General features: G+C 39.7%; 1 protein-coding gene and 1 long non-coding RNA gene across 4 annotated transcripts in view; one reads left to right on the forward strand and one right to left on the reverse strand.

Moving 5' to 3' along the window:
- LOC114873833 overlaps window positions 1-21,516 on the forward strand; it is a 167,105-nt gene that overhangs the window by 11,557 nt on the left and 134,032 nt on the right. The gene's annotated exons all lie outside the window — the stretch shown is intronic.
- LOC114873832 (general transcriptional corepressor trfA) overlaps window positions 2,198-21,516 on the reverse strand; it is a 138,408-nt gene continuing 119,089 nt past the window's right edge. The window contains exons 6-14 of the mRNA XM_029182563.2: window positions 15,893-15,964; window positions 15,613-15,816; window positions 15,220-15,411; window positions 14,673-14,907; window positions 14,138-14,341; window positions 13,216-13,318; window positions 11,960-12,200; window positions 11,204-11,382; window positions 2,198-10,070 (exon numbers count right to left, since the gene is read on the reverse strand). Of these exons, the coding sequence (XP_029038396.2) occupies window positions 7,868-10,070; window positions 11,204-11,382; window positions 11,960-12,200; window positions 13,216-13,318; window positions 14,138-14,341; window positions 14,673-14,907; window positions 15,220-15,411; window positions 15,613-15,816; window positions 15,893-15,964 (3,633 nt within the window). The 3' untranslated portion in view covers window positions 2,198-7,867. The remainder of the gene's footprint in view (window positions 10,071-11,203; window positions 11,383-11,959; window positions 12,201-13,215; window positions 13,319-14,137; window positions 14,342-14,672; window positions 14,908-15,219; window positions 15,412-15,612; window positions 15,817-15,892; window positions 15,965-21,516) is intronic.

Genomic DNA, 21,516 nt, shown 5'->3' on the forward strand with positions numbered 1-21,516 from the left:
GCAAATACGCTCCGCTCTGGACGCATTCTATAAGCCAAAAACCTCGATAGCAAATCGGGGACGGGTTCAAAGTAAAGCAAATAGAGAGGCGCGCAGTTCTGGACGCGTAAGGGAATTTGCGTGTACAACGCGTAATGAACGTTGTCGAGAGGCTTGATATGTCGATTACCAGGACTGCGTCGATTAATACGCCCAGGCCAATCACCGATTTTCAACGGTCCGTCAAAACGAGTCGTGATTTTGTTGTCCCTTTCGTCGTTCCACACGACGTGCTGTTTTTCGTAGCTGGTGCTCGGTGTCGTTCGCACTGGCTGTCGTATGAATTTAATACAGATTTTCATTTTCGCTTCAAATAAAGCGTGTAATTTAATGTAGGGGTCCGCTGATTGCCTCGATTCGTTGCGATCGGTAATTAATATTGTAGTTAAGAGAGGGTTGAAGGGGGTTCGATATGGCAATTTGATTTTCGAATATTGTGATTGGGATATTTTATAGATTGGGATAAAATTATAGAGGAAAGGTGGTATTATGGGCAGGTGCTGGGAGATTTGGCACCATTAGAAATTTTCATATTGTAATAAAAATATTTCACAGTCTAATTCAGTTAAGACTGATTTTTAGAATTTCAGAATGTTGGAGTTTTTAAGTTTTATAATTTTTAAATCTTAGGACTTTAGAATTTTAGAATTTCTAAGTTTAGATCCGTATGGTCTCTAAAATTTAAATTGCTTTTTTTACATTCATCTGTTATCACAGAAAATGTTATTTCACTTCATATTTCATTTCGTATTAATCACTGTGTTACGTTTTAAAGTATTTAGTTCGTTATTTTCATCCTCTATCTATAAAGAGAATTTTATTTTGCCGGGGAAAATGTTGAAAATTTACAGGGTTGTTAGTGGAAATTCGAAAATTTCATTTCAGTTTTTCAGCGGTGTCCGTGATTTTTCGCGATGGCAGAATCGATTGAGCAGCGGATTGGCGGAGCACAATTTCACGTATTTGCCGATTCCTCCGGGCGAAAGCGAAACAAACGGATCCCTTGTGTTTAATCATCTGCCTCGGCCCGCGTGTCTCCCTCTTATCGACGTCACTGTCCATCGAGTTACCGGCTTAATCGTTACAGTTCCCGAGAGATTGAAAAAAACAAATTAGGCTACTTCGCAGCCAGATTTTTCGCGACTAATTCGGTAGGGAGGCTCGTACGAGACAATGAAGGTACGTTTAACCCTTTCACCCTAGAGGGAACTGTTTCACAATGTACGATGAATAATTGATAAAATGTGTACCGAAGTGTAGCCTTGTTAATCTTTGAAGTAAAATAATATACCGGAGAATTAAACAAATATATATTATTCAACAGAATTGTTATGCTTATTTTTGTTTTGTAAATTGTGGGAGATTCTGATCTTTCATTTGGTTTCAGTTTTTTTTTTGATAATTTGTAGGTATCGTAACTTTCGTCGTTCGTTTATTGTCTCGTTTCCCAAAAATAAACGTAGCTATGTATTGGGTTCGTCTGAACAATATTGCTTCAATAAAATACCTACCTGGTGAAGTCGGGGTCTCACCTGCGAGATTACCGTGTCCAACGGATAAGCAACGGCTTTCCTCTTTCGTGATTGGAAAGCAGGATGATATCGCGTTTCGTCCAATAATGTGGCTGCCATCTTGGATTAAAGTATTATCATGGGATAACAGAGATAGCGTTCCAAAAAAAGCAAACAGACAGAACAATTTCGGCGATTAGCTATTTCTTCGATGACACGAATTCATAAGATATAACTATCGTACAATAACACTTATAGTATATCAAATTAAGAATTATAAGATTTGATAAAAATGATTATATATAATTATTTTATAAATTGTGTTATTGAATGCAGAAATTTATACTGACGTAACTAGGTAGGGGTCAGGGTGGACCTGCCTCTTTTAAAAATTTGGATTTGATTGAAATTCCGAAAGTTTCAACCTTCAGAATTCCAAAATTTTAAGATCCTGAAACTTATCAAATTCTTAAATACCAGATTTACGAAATTCTAAATTTTCCAAATTTCAGAATTCCAGATTAAAAGATTTAAGTTACGATAATGAAAAAATTGGTAATACTTTATTTTCTCCAAGCAGCTTCATTGTAAATCTTCACCTGAAATGTTGGCAAGGGGACGTTGGAATAAATAATCGTACACGAGAATTGCACAAAAAACGTTAATATAATAACAATAATAATATATATAACGTATATGCATGTATACATGGTTCTTATTAACAATTTCATCATTTTGCTTTCCCTAGACTACCCAAAAGTGTCACTGGAAGTGGCACCAGAATCCGTCTCGTTCCTCTGATCAAACATTTTTCTCTAAGAAAAATCATTCTCACGATTTCCATGAAACGAGCCGGTTTCGTTGCATTTCCCCTAACCTTTCGGCGCGTTCGCCGGTATAATGTAATATTTATAATATATTAACATCTTTTTTTTAATCTTCTGGACTCGCTTGTATTCGCGTCGCTTATCTAAAACGCAGTTACAAAAAAAGTTGCCCTAAACCTTTTTTTTTTTTTTATTATTTCTTACTTATATTTATATTTTCTTCGAAAGCTATTATAATTTACACGAGGGATCTTCAAAATTTCTATGATCCTTTACAGAAAAATTGTAAAGATTCTAAATATATATTAAGAAAACTCAAAAGGATGTTATATTAATTTTGATTGATATTCTTCTTTTGATAAATTTTCTTTTTTAATAGGAAAAATTTGTAATTTTTGAAAATCCCCACACTAAGTGTGTCCACGTGTTTGATGTATAACAAATACATGTTGAATGTGGAAGAACGATAATACGTGTGTGTCCGAGACGGTGATTCGAATATTTACAATTACGTGTCCACGTGGAATTAGGGCACCTAGGAATGACCGTGGGATTAATTATCGCTCTAGGTGTTTTCCCATTGCCTACATTGCTTACGGATATTCGATCGATGTTTTACGACTATCGTACATACTTCGTTGATGAACTGGAGAGCCATTCGATCGGTCGAAGGCTATTTCGAGTATCGAGAAACGCTGGAAATGACTGGCAGTATACGCGAGTAGGTTCGCAATAAAAATTTTGTGACAACAGGGAACGATGTTTGGGTCCCCCGGTATTTACGAGTACAATTCTTTCTGTGTGTATCTATCTATGTCTGGCAGTATTCTGTCTCGTTTGTGTGTTTGATTATTTTATAGGGGTACATAAAACACCGTACAATTTAATCCGACGTGATAGTCTAAACTCATCGCAAGTTTAACTTGCCAACTTGTCAACGATCATAATTATATGAAATATTGATTTACTCTAATCAACCTATCAAACTAAGCTTTCGAAATTAACAATATTACGATACGAAGTTATCTGGACACTTTGGCGTAACTAGAACTTTTTTCTTGGGTGGGCCTGGCTCTTCAGGAATTTTGAAATTCTGAAATTTCAAGATTAATTGGAAATTTGGGAAATTTTACATTTAAAAATTCTGGAATTTTGGACTTCTAGAGTTTTGAAATTTGGAAATACTAAAATTTTGGAATTCTGAAATTAGAATTAAAATCCATATTTTTGGGATTCCAGATACACTCTGACGTCTAGTTACGCCACTGCTTGGAAAATCTAAAGAATACAATTCTCAAAACATGAGTGCTTATTGTTAGAATAAAATGGCAGTATTATTTTGTGAATAGTAGTGAATAATGGTAGAGTCTATTTCTTTCTTTTCCACATTAATTATATAATATTAGAACAAACATTTTAAACTAAAACAATCCCTTTAACAATCTGTTGTTATTTTTGGTACAAAAATTTGAGTACCTAAAATCATTTCGACTGTAGTATACAGTACGTGCTCGAAGTACAAATACGAAGTGTGAAATAAGGAAGAAAGGGGGTGGAGAACGGGCGTGGAGTTAACAAAAGTCACCAGAACTGGAAAGCAACCCCCTGGAGACAACGCACGATTCTCGTACGCAGAAGAAAAAGGGAAAAACCATCAGAGATGCTTGCTTCTTTCTTCGGGGTTTATTTTTTCACGGCCGACCAAGTCGAAGAAAGCGACGACGCTCGCCAAGGAGAAAGCCTCGCAACGCGAAAGCGAGCTAGACGAGCAGGGTTGGGTGTTCGCTCGACAGGGAAAATAGGGGGATGAGAAAAAAAAATGAGAAGTGAAATTTTACGATCCTTAACCCGTGAACACGAACGTAAAGCAGCTTTTACGACATCCAGAATGAAACTTTCATTCCGTGACGATACGATACACAGTCGTGGGAGAAGTGGAAACGGCATCAAGGATTAACTTGGCCGGAAATAAACTGCCGTTGCAAGTGCGAATGTATCGAAAGCTCGATAAAAATAATAGATTGTCGCGCGAGAATCGCGTGGGAATCGTTGAGAAGAGAGATGTAACAAATCGAATGGGACGTCGAAATGAACGATTCAGACTGGATTGATGCGATCAAAGATGTTCAATCCTCGTAGGATCGTGCTTTAAAAATTACGTTTAAGATCATCAGACAGGGATGAATTGGGACTTCAATTTGTACCGGGAGATTCGTAATACGAGGGGTACTAATTTTAATTAATTAGGCCTACCAGGTATTTTCCCGAATTCCCGATGGTCAGTCCACCCCTGCCATCAGATAATAAAAGTCCATACTTTATGTCTCAGCAAAGTAATTCTCTAAATGGAATGTCTTACCTGAATGAAACAAATAATTTTCTGGTCCTTTGATTCTAATACTATACTTCAATCCTCTATGACAATTAACAGAAACGATTTTTTTTTAACATCTTGTATAAAAACATGTAGTTATTGATTGCATAATGGTCCCTCGAAATTCAATTGAATATCTTGAAAAAGTATGGATATTGCGAGTTGAACGATTTTTCCAGGGAAAAACTGTCGGTGAATGTTGACGGAATACTCGTGTTTGTTGTTCAGAAAGAATAGTCATAGAGGATTCAAGTGAGACGTGTTCGTTGGACGGACATCCACGCCGTGAAAGATCTCGGAATCTCTCGCTTCAGAAGCTTTTTCATGAAAGGAACTGTTGTCTCTCGAACAGAGAGGCACCCTCTTTTGTTGGTACATCTAACATTACACGCGAGGAATGTAATCTAGATGAAGAGCTTATCTCATGATAAGGCCGGTGCCGAGCGATCGTTCGTCTTCGTTTTGCGCAGCTTTACCGTTGCGAATATATTTGTCCTGGAAAAATGGAATGGTCAATCGAGTTTAACAAACTGTACGCAATTGTTATTGAAACTTTGGTCGACTGAAAGTCTGCGATTACGGTGCAATGATTTAAGGGATTGTAAAAACGTGGAGTTTAATTATTGGCGTAATTAGGATGTTTTTTGAGACGGACTAAGTTCATTAGCTTTATTAGATTTGGTTCTTTCAGCTTCAACTAGATTTTGTGGGAGATTTTTAGAATTTTGAAGTTTTGGAACTTTTTAATCATAGAATTTTGGAATTTTGCAATTAGGTCCACCCTGGCCTAATTACGCCAATGGAATTGATCATTACGTGATCAATCAAGGTATCACTAAAAATTTAATATTTTAAATTCCTATTTTGAAAGCAAGTCAACATAAACAATTTTAACATCCATTGGAATTTATATTTTTCGAATATTTAACAATTTTTAAATTTGCATTTGCTTAAGGAAAAAGTACTGATTATTTTTATGCAAAATCCCTTAAATCGTTGTTCGTAAATTTCCGCAATAATCGGAAAAAAAGGCTGTTTGAACGTTTATAAAATCTCTCTGTTGTTGCAAATCTGCGTTGTAACGCAACAAAGAACAGCGTGTAACAATTGGGCAAACATTGACACGATATTTCATGCGGAACGCAAACGTAAATAAAATAGAAAGAGGTCCTTGGAGAATTACCAGAGAAACAAAAGAATCACTGTTCGAATTCTATCGGAACGGAAGCAACGAAATTCAACAAAACAAAGCGATTTGCAAACAAAACTTCAAGCTGTACAGATACACGAATTATTCGGCAAAGACTACAAAATTTTTTAACAATGATTTTACTGTTTCAATAACTGCAAAATCCAGCTAATAGAAGATAACGTCAAGTATTGAACGAGTATCGATCTGCGAACGGAATTGAATTTTTCCTGACATTTACATGCAATATGCAAATGAATAGTAACAGTGTGTCTAGTTATTTCAATCAAAACCGGAAGCTAGTTTGCGTAACTAGCAAGTGACTATACGGATAATAACATTCCACGTTCGAATTGTCCTGTCGTTAACGCAAAACTAATTTGCATAGTTGTTCTTAAACGCGAGTATGTAATTATTTATGCATTCATTGATCTTTGATAACAAAAAATTTCATAGGAAATGACATATTAATTCCTTTCAATTAGAAATGAGTTGGAGGGGTTTTGAACCTTTGAATGCAGTGGATCATTTGAAAGCTAATCATTAGAGGTGTGCGAGAAACTGAATATATGTACCAGATTGGATCGGGTTGGGGTGAATCGAATCGAATCAGAATTGTTCGCCTTTCCAAAATATATATGCATAAGAATTCGAGTCGACCTGGCTCGAACAATGCAAGTCCAATCCAATAGTTTCCGATCCTGGCACATCTATTTTAATTAACATTGAATTAACGATAAGATTGTAAAATTTTAAATTGAGATAATTTCGAATTTCCTTTGTTGTGATCATTAAAATATTCAAAGTATTAGAATTTCATATTGCAAAAATACCAATAATAATAATAAAATTCACTTCCCCAAATGATACATTTGGCTATTTGAAATAAATATTTGGTACGATTCAAAATTGAAACACTTGAAAAGTTCAGATTGCTCGAAGTTGAAATTTGTATTCCACTGATATTTGAAACCCCTTGGTGTTCACCCGTCACGGATCAATTTTCCATGAAACGAAATAGAGAACGTAAGCCGGAAATATTGAGATCGTTTTCAAATTATCCGTCATCGAACAACAATCAGGCGAAAGTGAAACGATTGCGCCATTATTTCGAGAATTATCGTATATGTAGCACTTTGTACTCGATCAAAGCATCAACGAACCGTTGCAGCATCCTGTAACGACAGATCGAACAAGAGTTACGATTGAAGTATCATCCATAACGTTGTTTTTTTCCATCGAAATAACAGGCTGCACGTCAACACGCGTCAAAATATCGGACGCATTCTGATGCACTCCACCATCGCGCGCTTAACGTCAACACGTTCTAACTGATTGCAAACAAGCGTCGACGAAAGCGCAAACAATATCAAACAAGAAGAAAAACGGTATACACACTTGCAAACAAACGGTAGGTTTAAACGTTTCGGGAAGCAATGGGAAAATAGCTCTACGTGGAAGACTGGCGAACGGTCATTCGTGGTGCGATTATCGATTTTCGTAGAGCTACCGCTATCGATACGATATTATCGATAATATTGTTAAAACATCGTTAAGGTGAATGGAAGCGGGCAAAGTAGAACTTAACGTGAGAAGGAATTAAATTCTATCTCAACCACTCCTCCATCTTAACGATATTATCGATAAGGTATCAATAGCAGCACCTCCAGATTCGGGTACACAAGGTCTAGGTAATGATAATAAAAACAGAACGTAACGATAAACTTAAAAACAAAATCTTAAGGATGAAATTATAAAAACGAACTTCAATCATCAGGATCTCATCCAACCCGGTAGTCTCCTTTTTATACTCTTCAACTTCGTTCAACGAACAACGTGGATAAACTTTGAAACGTGATCAACTCTCGTATATGTTGATATATCTATCAATTTCAACAAATCGAACCATACGGAAGAGATAATAAATTTATTGCTGCTTCTTCTTCTTCTTTTTATTCACCGAGGCGTCCACGCCCCAGAGGTCGTACCAGGGTCCGCAGGTATTCTTATCCCTTTCCCGATCAGAGTCCCTGCGTAGCTTGGTCCTGGGAAGAAGGGTCTTCTCGGCCACCGTTTGGTCCTTGACGACGATGCAACTGTACGTCGACTCCTCGTCGGATGCCTCGGTTTCGCTGAAATTCTGTGTCAAACCATCCTCGTCGTCCGTGTACTTCTTCCTCCTCTCGTTCCTCTTAGCCTCGTTGTTCTCCTTCAGCTCCGCCACGATCATGTTTCGTTTCGCTTCCATACTGCGCTTCCGTTCCTTCTCAATGATCGCCTTTCGCGAAACATTCCCCATGAAATAAGATCTCTCCTCCTGATGCATCCTGTACTCGGATCTCTCGACGGCTTTCGGTCGCTCCGCCGGAGTCGGAAAGTCCTCGAAGTAATCGGACTTGTCCGGCACGTGGATCCTTTCGGCAGGTTTCGGTTCCTCCTGACGCGGGTCATTCGTGATCGTCACGTCGCTGTTCCTCTTCTCCAGACTCTGACGAGACGTCGGGCTACCTTCGGGGGTATGTTTCTTCGTCTCCTCGGAGCTAGCGTTGTCCTCTTTCGATTCCTTCTTGATCATCTTCGGGATATCGACCAGCGATCTGTGCTGCCAGAGTGCCATACCCTCCAACACCTCGGAGTCTCTCCTGAACCTCCAGAATGACTTGGTCCTCTTCACCAATTTAGGACTCTTCGAGTCCACGTCGAAGGCTCTGCCCGTTTGTATCAGGTGTCCAACCGCGGTCGTCTGACGCGGCAGCAAAGGCTTCCTGTTCTCATCCTTCAGGGTATTGTTGTTCGTGTCGTTCTTCTCCAAACTGTGGGGCCCGTTTCTCTGGAACTTCTGGAGATTTCCTTGCACCAAGGCGTTCTGATAACCGTGCCTCTCGATCACCTTGGTCCTTTCCAATTTCGTCTCGAAGTTCGACTCGTAACCACGCTCCTTGTCCACCGACACGGTCTCCCGAACGAATTTCGTCTCGCCGTAGATGGCTTCCTCTTTGTCGGAGTAACGACGCTCTCTGTAAAGGCTACGTGGCTCCGTCGGTCTCTCCGGCGCCTCCTCGGACGGAGGTCTTGGTCTCTCGAACCGACGACTCGACGCTCGCTCGATGTTCCTGTTCCTGTCGGGATTCTTCTCGAACGTCCTTTCCCTTTCGTAAGTCGAGCTCTTCTGGCTCGTCGCGGACGGTTTCTCCATGTAACGTTCCCTCTCTCGGTCGAACCTCTGCGGCGCACGGTTTCTCTCGCAGTCGTTGTACCTCTCGTAAGGCGGGGGAGGTTGCTTCTCCTCCCTGCGTTCGAGACTCCTGTAATCGTTTCTTCTTTCGATAAACTTCGGAGGGCTGTGCTCCCGCGCGTACTTCTGCGCGGTTTGTTCCAGTTTCTGAGCTATGTGCTCCACCTTCCTACCTGTCTCCGGGATGGTAATGGTACTCTCGTCGTCGGTAGCCGAAGACGAGGCCGAGGAGGTCTTCTCGTTTTCGTATTTCGATTCTTCCTGAGGCAACTGATGGTAACCGCGACGAGAATTACGTTCTTGCCCGTCCGTTCTGTCGCCGTAATACTTTTTACCCTCGTACTTCTGGTACTCCATCCTGCCGCTGTAAGCGTCTTCTTCTTCCTCCTCTAATTCGATCTCCTCTTCACTCTCCTCCTGTTCCTTCGTTCTCTTTGCCTCGCGACGATCTTGCTCGAGCTGTTCGTTGTTTCTTCTGGTTGGCTTTCTGGATTGCTCCTCGTTGCTCATCATCTTGCTCTTGTGGCTCGAATTCACCCTGCCACGATTCTCGTAGTCGTTCTTCTGCGACCTTTCCGCCGGCTTTTTCCCGGACTTTCTTGACGGCCCGTTCTCCATGGTGCCGCGATCGGAGAATTCTCTGTTGTTCTTGCGTTCCTGGCTGTCGTAATGCCGATTCGAAGCGTACCTGGTGTCACCATTCTCGTTGCTCTGATTCGCGTTCGATTCCGCCCATAGGTCCATCGCGGTTCTGTAGAGATGCCAGCTCTTCTCGTCCCTCGGTATCGTCTTCCACGAATCGTTCTCCCAGTCCTTGCTGTTCGACTTCTCCTCCTTCTGATGCTGCTTCACCACCTCGGTTATTCTATCGGCGCGAGGCTTTCTTCGTCGTTGTCTGCGTTTTCGTTCGGGCTCGGGATGAGTAAAAAAAAGAGAGAGAGAGAGAAAGAGAAAGAGAAGAGAAGAGTGCAGCGTACGGAGAGAGAAGAGAGAACCAAGAGCCAAGAGTATACGGTGGATAGGATGATTAGTTATGCGGTTGTTCGAGCTTTGTGGTCGCGGACTTTTATGATAGCCAAGGATGGGGAATACATGGTTGCTGGCATCGCCGGGAGCCCGGAGAGGTGAATGAGCCACCACCACGACGTATTTTATTTCCATCGACCACGATAACGCATGCGGAATCTACAAATCAGGAGAGAAAACAACGTCGTGACTTTGAAAACAAGCGCACTGGGTCGGGCGTTGATCGATCTTTCCGGGGGGGTGTAACCGTGATATCGTTTCTTTTTATTTCATTAAGAATTTTTTATTCAATTCTTCTTTCAATGTCACGATAATCCTTTGAACTTGGAAATATTCTAAATTCTGTTCTGTAGAGAAACTAGAGACCAAGGTGAAATAACAAAGAAATGGAAGCTTTGTACAAGTAATCCAAGCACAGAGGATTATTAGTGGATTTTAAAAATAAATTGAAATTTATTGGAAATTATACAAATTAATGGAATCCATAAATTATACGCATGCACGTAAACGTAGAATTTTCTTCTCTACCAGAATGAAACATTAAAGGAGGTCGTTAGATTTATAATAAAAAGCTACTTATCTACGATCTAATTTTCACCTGTACATTGATTAGACAGATACCGACTACCAAGACGACCGGAAATGTTTACAGCAGGAACAAAATATACAAAGCTTAAAGTACACGAGTCAGACAGGCAAAAGCGTTTCTACAAGTTTGTCAACCATTGTCGACTACCCTCGACGAATACTCGGTTAGAACAATGGTTCTCAACCAGGGATGAATTTTAGGATTTCAGGCGAAAAATTCAAGGCAGATATTCTATTGCAAATTATCATTTTCTGTCATTATTATTAAATTTTTCGAAATTCTTACAAATTTCTATTATGATACCATCTTAGAACATCATTCTATAGTACTCTAAGATAGTGATAGAAAGGTTGAGAACCATTGAATTAAATTCTTTAGGGTATTCCAAATAAAATTTCATAATGATCGCTTACCTCATAGCCTCGTCGTCGCTATAATCAATGTCAGGTTGAGCTGGTGGTTCATTTGAGAAACCACTGTCGTTGCTGCTGTGAAGAGACGTGACAACCTGAGGGGGTGGAACGGGCGGAGCAGGTGGTTGTATCCTGCGGCCGCCGGCCAAAACAGTGGGCAACGTGCCAGATGGACGGATCTACGATGCAATATGAAAAATTCATTTCATATAAAAGATTTGTCATAGGTGTAGTTCGCAAGGTACGATTGTGCTAGTTTTAAATTGCATTAAATTCCAGTTTATAAAGTTTCTCTGTAAAGTTGAACATCTCTGGTGCTCGTTACTACTTTGAAGATTCTTAACTTTCCTGCAACTTTGATACTCCATCTGGTCGTTATTGCCTCGGGATTTGAAAGCCAGAAGAAGAATGAAGTAAATTTTTGAAGTATTACCCCTTTCGTTCCTTCGAGTAGTTTGAAGATTTCGATGAATTTTCTTTATAGTGTCGTATTAGAACCGGACTAAATATCTCATTAAGAACAGTGCCAAATTTAGGAAAGGAAATACAAGATAAAATTAAAATTGGGGCTCTCTCCATGGTCCGTCCTTCGAGGGTTAATTATTTATTTTTTATATTAGAAAATAAAGTTGAAATGATAGAAACTTCGATGTCAGAAATTATTTACATATCAATTTTTCAACTGCTAGTATTAATACTTCTTGCATCAAGGCACAATTATAATTTTAGTTGGTGAGAAACATGATTTATTCTCACCGGTTTAGTCTGACGTGCAGTGGGTGTCGCTAAATTGTGAGAACTGTTGCTATTCTGTACATTAGTAGAGTTGTTGCTGTTGTTGTTACTGTTGTTGACGTTGTTCCCTACCCCATGGAATCCACTCGACACTTCATCCATACTGCTCGGTGTCACTGGCGGCCGAGAGGGTGGAGGCTTACAGGGTGGGATTGCCTGTGGCTCCGTTGCGCGACCATTGTTTGCACCATGACTCGGCGATCTTCACGTGTTATCGTACATTTGATTTTAGTGATAACGCTAACGACATTGATTGAATCTGAATCGTTGAAAACGTCAAGGGGTAACAGCGTAGTTTGTCACGGAAGATTCTATATCGTTCAGCAATTGACTTTTATTGATCGTTCTATTTTCAATGGATCCAATTTTACTTTGATTTCATTCTAATTTATTTCAAATTATAAGTTAACCTTGACAAATTTTCAACATTTCAGAGACAAGTTGTTTAGGCAAATATAATTAACTAATAAAGTTAGAACGTTGATTATTTATTAAGGGAAAATAGTTGCACAAACATATTCTATTTGAAAAATATTCAATTTAAAAGAAAAGCAGTGTGATGAAATTGTTTGATTTTTTAGTGGGGGATTATTTAAAAGATCAAATCACGCTTCCCCAGGAAAAATCCCTAGGCTTTTTCTTCCCCAGGTTGCGAGATTCCTGGCCCTCGCTATAGGTTTCCTCATGTCCCAGATTTCTACCCCTTCCTCGAGCTCGCTCATTTACCGTGTTATTCTAATATAATTAAAAATTATATTATTTTTTTCTAAATTACTTTTAATATCAATATCGTCAAAATTAAGATTTTCAAAGTTCCTATTTTCTCTATATCACAATTTTCCCTGAGGAAGCCTGATTTTATCACGAGTGTACAAAATTAACATTTTTATATCGTCATTATTCCATAGAAACAATCGATAATTCAAGGTAATTCGACTTTAAGAGACTTTGACATTAAATTTCTGTCGCCACAGTATAGTTGGAGAACTATAACAATGAGATTTAGGAGAGTGGATGCAACAATAACACCAAGACGAGTACGTTTAATGGGGAATAGCCGTATCGACATCGGCCATTGGCCGTTATCGTTCTAGATTAGCGTAATTGCGTTCGACCCGGTGCAATTGTTAGCAACGAACCATCGTAACAAGATCTGTTCTGATATCGTTCGGTCCAAGCGAACGGAAGAGCAGACTTTCCTGCCTCGGTTAACTTACCCCAGACTATCGTCGATAATAATTTCTGTGTACGCCAGTGGGAACCATCCGGAGCTTTGCGTGCGCAGATTCTCCCCAAATTGCCAGCCCTTCTGACGATCTCCTAATAAGGCAATTTCGGTGAAACACAAGTATCATTTATGACTCCTGTTTGCTAAGGGGGTCCAACGATAAGAAATTATAGTTCCGAGGGATTTTTGTTGGTCATAATATTCCATTAGATGTGGCTTATCATAGATACTCTACAAATTGTAAAATTAAAACATTTTACTGAAATATTTTATATAAAAATTTGTACTCTTCATCCCAGAGGCAGACTGGCTACTGGGAGTTATAAAAAATTCTCGGTGGTCCCTTAAGGATTTTCGGGGTGTAATTAATTAAAATTAAGACCCATCATGTCACCAATCTCTCGATAAACATCTAAGTCCCAGTCCACCCCTGCTTCGTTCTGTCAAAGTGTCTATTAGTATTAGAGGGTAGTTCAAGGTGCTCTACTGTGTCTGAGCACCATCAAGATTGTCAGGATGCCAAATTGAGAAATGGACTGGAGAAGCACTCAAAAGTGAAATGTTTCAATTGAAAGTCATTTTCCCCTTTCGGTAGTTCTAGTGTTAAAATAAATCTATTTTACCCCCTTATTTTCTAAAATTCCGTATTTCAAAGAATGAACCTTCTCGTTCATTAAAAACTGGATAACAGTAATTATCGTCCTCTACAAAACTCATTAATTTCCTCTAACGTTCACGAAACAATTCCGGTTTATATTCGACTGACCTACGTACAAACGAATTCCAGCCGTCTTTCGTTAATCCGCGAGTAGAACCAAATGCGTTGTGGTCAGACGAGCGTAATACCACGAGGAAACGCGAGAGTATGGAACGTGGATGGTTGGAAGTGTTCAGACATATCCAGTACTCACCCATCAGCGCGATGAGATCGCCCTCCAGGAAACTCAGCTGATTTTCCCCGGAGCTCAAATAGGCAAAGAGAGCTCTCGCGAGGGGTGCGTCTCCCCATCCGCTGGTACTCACCCCGGTACCGCTGCCACCGCCACCCGCGCTGCCGCTGTTGCGCGACGCTGGGGGCGCCATAGACCTCGGCCTTGGCGGTGTTTCCGGGACCTCTGCGAAAATATGAGCAGAGGAACGATTAACCCGGCTCGTTTCTCTCGTAACTTGCACGTGGCGCGAGAGGGTATTAGGAACGGGTTCGAGCGAAAGGATCTCCAATGAGGATTCCGCTGCCAGAATACGTCGATGAAGAAAATAGGTTAACAAGTTCGGACTGTCGCGATGCGAACGAAACGAATGAATATAGATTCGTGTGTTAATGAACAAATTTTTAATCAATTTTAATAAATGGTTCGTACCACGTTTGTTGAATTTCAAAATTCTTGAAACTACGAAGAGACTTTAAAGGCACGTGTTGATGTATATACATGAAGGATGACCTACCTGGATCTAAAGATAACGTGGAAGCGTGTAAATTGGCCTCTGACCTTGCTCTAGACAGAGCAGAGGGAAGATGGGAAGTAGGGCCTTGATAAGTGGTGCTTGGCACGTTTCCGGAAGGAGGTCCAGGTCGAAGTTCCAAGCAAGAGCTGTCCATGCTTCTGGTCTTCCTTAATTGCGAGCTCATGGTCAGCTCGGAACCTCCGTTCTCCTCGTCCTCCGGCCAGAATGAAACTTGCTAAAGATCAAAATTCCAAATATTAATGATCGGCGTCGCTAATTAGATATACACGAATAATAAAAAGACAACGATAGAAGAATATTATTTTGAATCGTATTAATATTATATTAATAATTTATGGACACAACGAATCCTCTTGGCATTATTAATCAAATTGTAGAAGACGTGTAAAACACAGGAAGAAGAAATTTTCTAAGTGCTCCCCCAGGTACAAATAACGATGAAAGGGTTAACAGGTTAACAGGAGTTTAACTTTGAAATTTCGAAAGGAGCAAGAAGCAACTATGAAATATTCGAAGCATCGCTCACCCTGAGCCTGGAAGCGAACATGTCTTCTACGGATTGGGGTAAATATTCCCTGGTGGCAGCTACCTCGCGCCACTTATCAACGGAGGGATGAAGAGCAGCTAACGCGACCTCATGAAAACTCGCATAATGTTTAGCCAAGGAGCACTGCCGCTCGAGAACAAAGCCGTACCTCCTTCTTTCTTGAGTCATCGCCTGGAAAAGAAGAAAAAAACAAGGGAAATATGCCTCGCCTCTTGCGTTGACCCGAATTCTTTCTTCTGCCTAATTAATTCGCTCGAACTTAAAATATCTCCCGGTGTCGTTTGTCGGCAAATATGGATGTTGCTGTTGAAAATTTCGGTACGGTATCCGTGTCCCGGTTTCTCTTCAAAAGCTTGTTCATTACACACTTACGTTCTTTAAACTCTGCTCACAAAAGGCGTCCAGCTTAGACTTCTCCTCCTCGAGGATCTGCATGTTCTTCAGCTCTTTGTCCATCGCTAAGCCACTCTTACTGGCACCCCTCGACTTTTTCCTCTGCTTTTTCATGGTTGCCGCCGCCTTGCTGTAGGTTTCGGACCTCGTCTTGTGCTGCTGCAGAAACTTCTTCTGCTCGCTCTGAGAGAGAAGGTGTCGGTGAATTATTCTGTCTCGTCGAGCGATAATATTCCTGATCGATTGACTAAACACTCACCTGCACCACCTTGGTGTCCTTCTCTAGGTTCGTCTCCAGGGGGACCAGCAGGTCGACGTAGAACGCTTTCAGCTAGAAAAAGCATAAGCGAAAGGTTGATTTAGACGGGAAACTCGAAACGCCGGAAAATTTTAATGTACCAGAGCGAATTCGAAACGAGCTTAGGTAACGAGGGATGTTTTTTTCTTAAAGTTTCTTGGCTAGCTAAAAAGGACCCCTGGTTGTTGCACGAGTCGTTGTTTGACCCGTTTCTTCAGCTACAATTAAGAAACACGCTTTTCAAGCAAACTTTCATGAGTAATTTTCACGGTATAAAAGTTGTACCTTTCTTGAAGTGTAACCTGGGAAATTGCACTCGTTAAGTTTTTTCGTTGGTTCTAATAATTATTTGTGGAGAATAAGACAATCTGGATTTTGAAATAATAATGAAAAGATTTTCGTGTTAGATGTGTGCGAGCAACGAAAAGTTAACTTCGTTGACATTTTTTTTATTTTTTTTTTTATTTGCGTTCCCTTCGTGGCTTAATGGACATTGATTAGAGACAGCATTCCGATCAGAAATACGTTTCCACGAGTGGGTAGACTTCTACCGATGGTCGATCGCTGCTCGTGAAAAGCGAGCGTCGAAAAGGGAAGAGAAATGCGAGTTGAAGTGGCGTTGCTGATGCGTTGAAAAGATCCCACCGCATCCAAGATCTATTTTACTCGATCAATAGTTTCTCTGACCCTTCCAGAACCTTTGGCGAAATAAATGAATTTCGTTTTACTTTGATTTCATAACATAAAGGTATAATAAAATAGCACCTATGGTGTATTAAATTGGTGTATAAAATATTTTTAATTAAAATTGATTGGTTTCTCGCTGAAACAATAGGTGGACCAATTTACAACGTACATGATCGAATTTTATTTTTCAATCATTTTTATGTGAAAAAGGTAATGAAGTTTTTGGTTTATTGATTTTGTACTTTATGGGATGATATAAACATTTCGTGAAAATCGATATGTTGTAAGTAGATCGATTATTTGTTCCGAAAAAAGAATCAGCCATTTGTTTATTCGAGGCTCTGGGTTTTAATAATGTGTCTCATTATCGTTATCACTTTATTATTTAAATTTATTAGCACTATGTTTTCCTCAAATAAATGCATCAGTTTTACAGCAGGATTTCAGACCGGATCTTTAATGGAGGAGGAATGTAAAAAATGTTGAAGCAGTATGGGTGAATACATTGGTGTGCCAGAAACATTGTAAAGCGGCATTATTCTTGCATCGCGTTGGACGAACGTCAAACAAATCACAGATTTTTCGCAAACCCCATGTGACTCTCGAATTCGCTACAACTCTTCTTGAAAGCGGCATAACGTACACGTACACATACGCACACCCACCCGCGATTTTATTTAGGCGTTTGACAGTTTTACGTTCGGCTTTCTCGTCGTTTCGTAGAACTACGTCCGAGTTATTTATTCGTCGGTGCTTTTCTCTTTCCTTTCATTTTTATATTTCGCTTCTCCCCGTTACGAGCCGATCAAAAGCAAATTTCCCGGAAAACTGTTGTTTTTCTTCGTGAAACGAGCGATCGTTTTTCCCCCGGTTAAACACGCTCTTATTTGTAAAGTGTCGGATTTAATTAAGCGTTTCCGAACACCGGGTAATTTGAATGGCACGTACGAAAGTTTTACGCCCGACTTTATGATCCGTTTCCGGCTCTCGGTACGAGTTGCTTATTTCATTGTTCAGCAATGCTTTTTACCATTGCGATACCTCTGAAAGAGGATTCCACCGGTATTATCCCTTTGTTCCTCGAGATCGCATGTCAGCGCGTACTGATTCACGTCAAACACCGAAAACCCGTAGGATTTTATTTGAATTTCCAACGATTTTTGATCCGCGCAACGAAATACTCTATCTCTACAAAAGAATAATATAGCGAAATATCGGTGCAAGAAATATTCAAATGCTAAATTGAATGTTTAGTGTAAAAAATTTCATTATCGATTGTTCCAATTTTTCCCCTTCGATACAATTTTTCTTTGAAAGAAAATCGAGCAGAAATTTTATTAAAAGGGAGAAAGAAAGAATCGACAGCAGGGAAGAATAAAGTCGTGTTCGAGTTAATAGATTCACGCTATCCAATTTCCTTAACAAAGCAAAACACTTTTCCCGTCAAATATCTCTTTGCGATTCGAGAGGAAAGGAGACTTTGTTTCTTTATCACCCCTCTTCGTTCCTCTTCATCCCCCTCAAAATATTGGGTAGATGGTAGATTTGGATGTTGTAATAGGTGACTCAAGAATGGAGTATATTTTTTCTTTTTTAGTATACTACCAAATTTCATACGAAAATTTCATACATTTCATAAAATGAACAATTTTTCTGAGACTTATGACACGTAAAAGATTTTAATAACTGAAATATAATATCAGTTTCTAACTTATGAGATACCATGTTTTACACATTAACCCCTTGTTGCATTATATTTTTTGTAATTTTGAAAAGAAATGTAGTTTCAAACAATACAAGATATTATTCTACTTTAAAAAAATTTTCAACATATAATCACAGATGTTTTAAAAATTTCAAAATTTCGTAATAGATTATAAAATAATGCAATAAAAGGTTAATAAGGGATGACCCAATTTGCAAAAGTATTTAAACTCCAAATAGTCTAAGAACAGGCACACGTATATCGAGTATGAAGGAACATTAATTTACCGGTGACCTCGATAAACCCTTCCGTCAATTAAAAATCCGTTACCAGGAGCCGAGAGGTTCGCGTTACATTACCGGGAAAACGGGCTTTTCAAGAAGAAGGTGAAAATCCAGTCTAAAAAGCGTAGCGAAGTCACGGACCTTTCGAGTCGAAGCAAACACCCCTGGTCTCTCTCACCCTCGGTGTGCAAATTTGAACGGCTGAAAACTCGCGTCAGCGCCCTCTGCAGCAAATCTCACCCCTCCGGTATCCACATCCCTTACTCTCGACGTCTAGCGGGTTCAACCGGATGGTTCGCTTTCATCGAGCCGAATCCTGGCCACTTCCGGTTGCCGTACGTCAATGGAACGTCTAACGTTCCTCGACGAGTGCGAGTTTCACATCCCTCGTTTCAATATTCATTAGGCTATGCGAGGAAGGGTTTTTTACTTGGCGTTTTTTAACCGAGAACCGCTTTTTCTATCGGATTAACCGAAGCAATACGGTTGCTGTAATTGTAAGTGGCCCCCGATCGATCCTCGACTTGTTAATTAAGGGACGAATTGGAAATGATGTTACCGAGATTTTAAGAGGCACACTTGAAAGTTTCAATTACCTCGTTTTAGATAAAGTATTTTTCAATAATTTCCTTTTTTTCTTTTTCATTGTTTTATATTTTTGTACATTTTCCGATTCAATTTGTCATTTCACGAAGGACTCGTCGTATCGTTTCCTGAATTGCTCTTTTAAATTTGAATATTTTTACGTCTTTCAATTTCAGTTTCAATTTGTTTTATTAGATTCTCGCACGGACGGGGAAAGAGAAGTTTTTGAAAACGACACTCGCGTCAACACTTTCGATTCGATTGCCACGTCTCGAGAACGTCTTCCTCTTTCTTCGTAAAAAGGGAAAACAAGGCTGGCCGATTGGCTTTCTTCCAACGAGAGAGATTCTTCGAACAAAAAGCTCGCCGTATCGTACCTTTTGCTTGGCAGAAAAACCCGAGACCGGCTAATATATTGACGCGGTATTTTCGCTGATTCATATCTTCCAGATTTTCCGGGGAGCGCGATTAATGGGATCCGGGAGAATTCATACCGAGTCACTTTCCATTTTGTAACGTCGGATATCAATCAGAGGAAGAGATTCGACAAAGGTGCGATGTTTATAATGAAGTTTCCACTTGGTAGTCTACCTCGGAAACTTTTACTTTCCGAAGTTCGCAGACTTGCAAAACTCTCTGGCATTCGAGACAAGTTCAAAGGCCTTTCAGGAGCGTGATCATTAAATAACTTGTTGCTGAAAGGGCCACTGCCATTTCATTTCGTATTTCCATTTTGCAAAAATAATTATTAACCCGTTGAATGTTGCCAAATTCAATATAACCGGATAATGGATGAAAAGAAATTTTGTATTATAAGCAGACAGGTGCGAGAACCCCAATTACGGCTACTCGATACTCAGGTCAGATTATTTAGGGTGTCTACAATAATATATGTATTTTAAATCATGTAAAAAATAATTAGTTAGAGCTAAAAGGCACAGGTTATTAAATGTGTTTTTCGAAAAGCTCCCTTCAACCCTTTCGTACCAATCGATTTATAACATGGAACAAACAGACAGTCAGATGGGTTCGAACCTCAATAATGGTTCAATTGAAAAACTTTGCAAAGGGTCGTATTGAATAACCATATCGTTGAACACCATAGAAGACCCTCCGACTCGCGACCTTTTACTATGGCCCATTGGATTCGCCACTATTCTACAGGAAAGGGTCCATCGGCCCTTCCCCTTTTTTGCAGACGATCGTTTCATCGGCAATAGCTTCAAAAGGTTCAAAAGGTAATGCAAGCAGCACGAATTTCAGCCAGACCACTCGAAGGATTCATCTTCGCCTACCCCCTTCGCGCTGTTCCACGAAACCCTTTCCCTCTCTCGCCCCTTTGGCCAATCCATTTAAGAACATAAAGCTGTTCAGTAACTGGATGTTTTCTTTCGCGCGATGCGGCTTCTAGAATTGGAAATGGCAAGCTGAAAGGTTTCCTGCTTTTGATAGATGAAATTTTCTAAGCTGTATCGTTAATCGTAAGATCAGCTAAGTTGTCGGGTTTCTTAAACGCCTCTTTAATCTTTTCTTCCTTCAATCTCATTACTTCAGTCAATTTTAGTTTTTACACCCTGTATAAATAATAAATAAATTTTATTAAACAGACTTTTGATTGTCGTAATAATTTTGATGTCGACTTTTGATCTAGGGTAATAAGTAAATATGCTTCAAATTATATCGTGTTTGGTATTATTTTAATCAGAAGAACCTCACAATAACATTCGTAAAAACTTTATTAAAAAATAAAAGATAAAAATAGTTTTATCGTTGCATTGGTGTTGTCTCATCGATATTCCAATTTAGATCAAGTTACTTATCCAAGTTTTACTGTATTACTGTATTATTTGTTAATTAGAACCCCATAAAAATCCTTCATCAGTAAAATTTGCGTTTGATTAAACGTTATCAGTAATTTTCAAATAACAGAAGCTACAAACGCTTGAATGCAGGTGGGTGAAAGTGCGAGGTGACTTTCCCCAAGGGATGCCTCTTGTCCGTTCTGACAGTAACTACGTATCGAACCGTGGTTTTCATTCTTTTTCCCTTTTTTTCCCCCACGCTGCTTCGTCGGCGATCGCGGCTACGAATTACACGTCACGAGAATCATATCTCAAAAGTTCCTCTCTCGCGGTTCTCCCCGGAGAAACAAACGGACCCATTCGATCTGACAACAGCCGATCAATCGATGACGAGCCTCTCTCTCGTAACAATGAGAGCAGACGAGGCATAGAAGGGAAAAAAGGAATCGAAATTTTCATTAACTTTTTTTTCCCTATCCTTAGTCTGGGAAAGTCTAACGATTGATGGAATCAATGAGAACA

This window comes from Osmia bicornis, chromosome 10 (genome assembly GCF_907164935.1).
Source record: "Osmia bicornis bicornis chromosome 10, iOsmBic2.1, whole genome shotgun sequence".
NCBI lineage: Eukaryota > Metazoa > Arthropoda > Insecta > Hymenoptera > Megachilidae > Osmia > Osmia bicornis.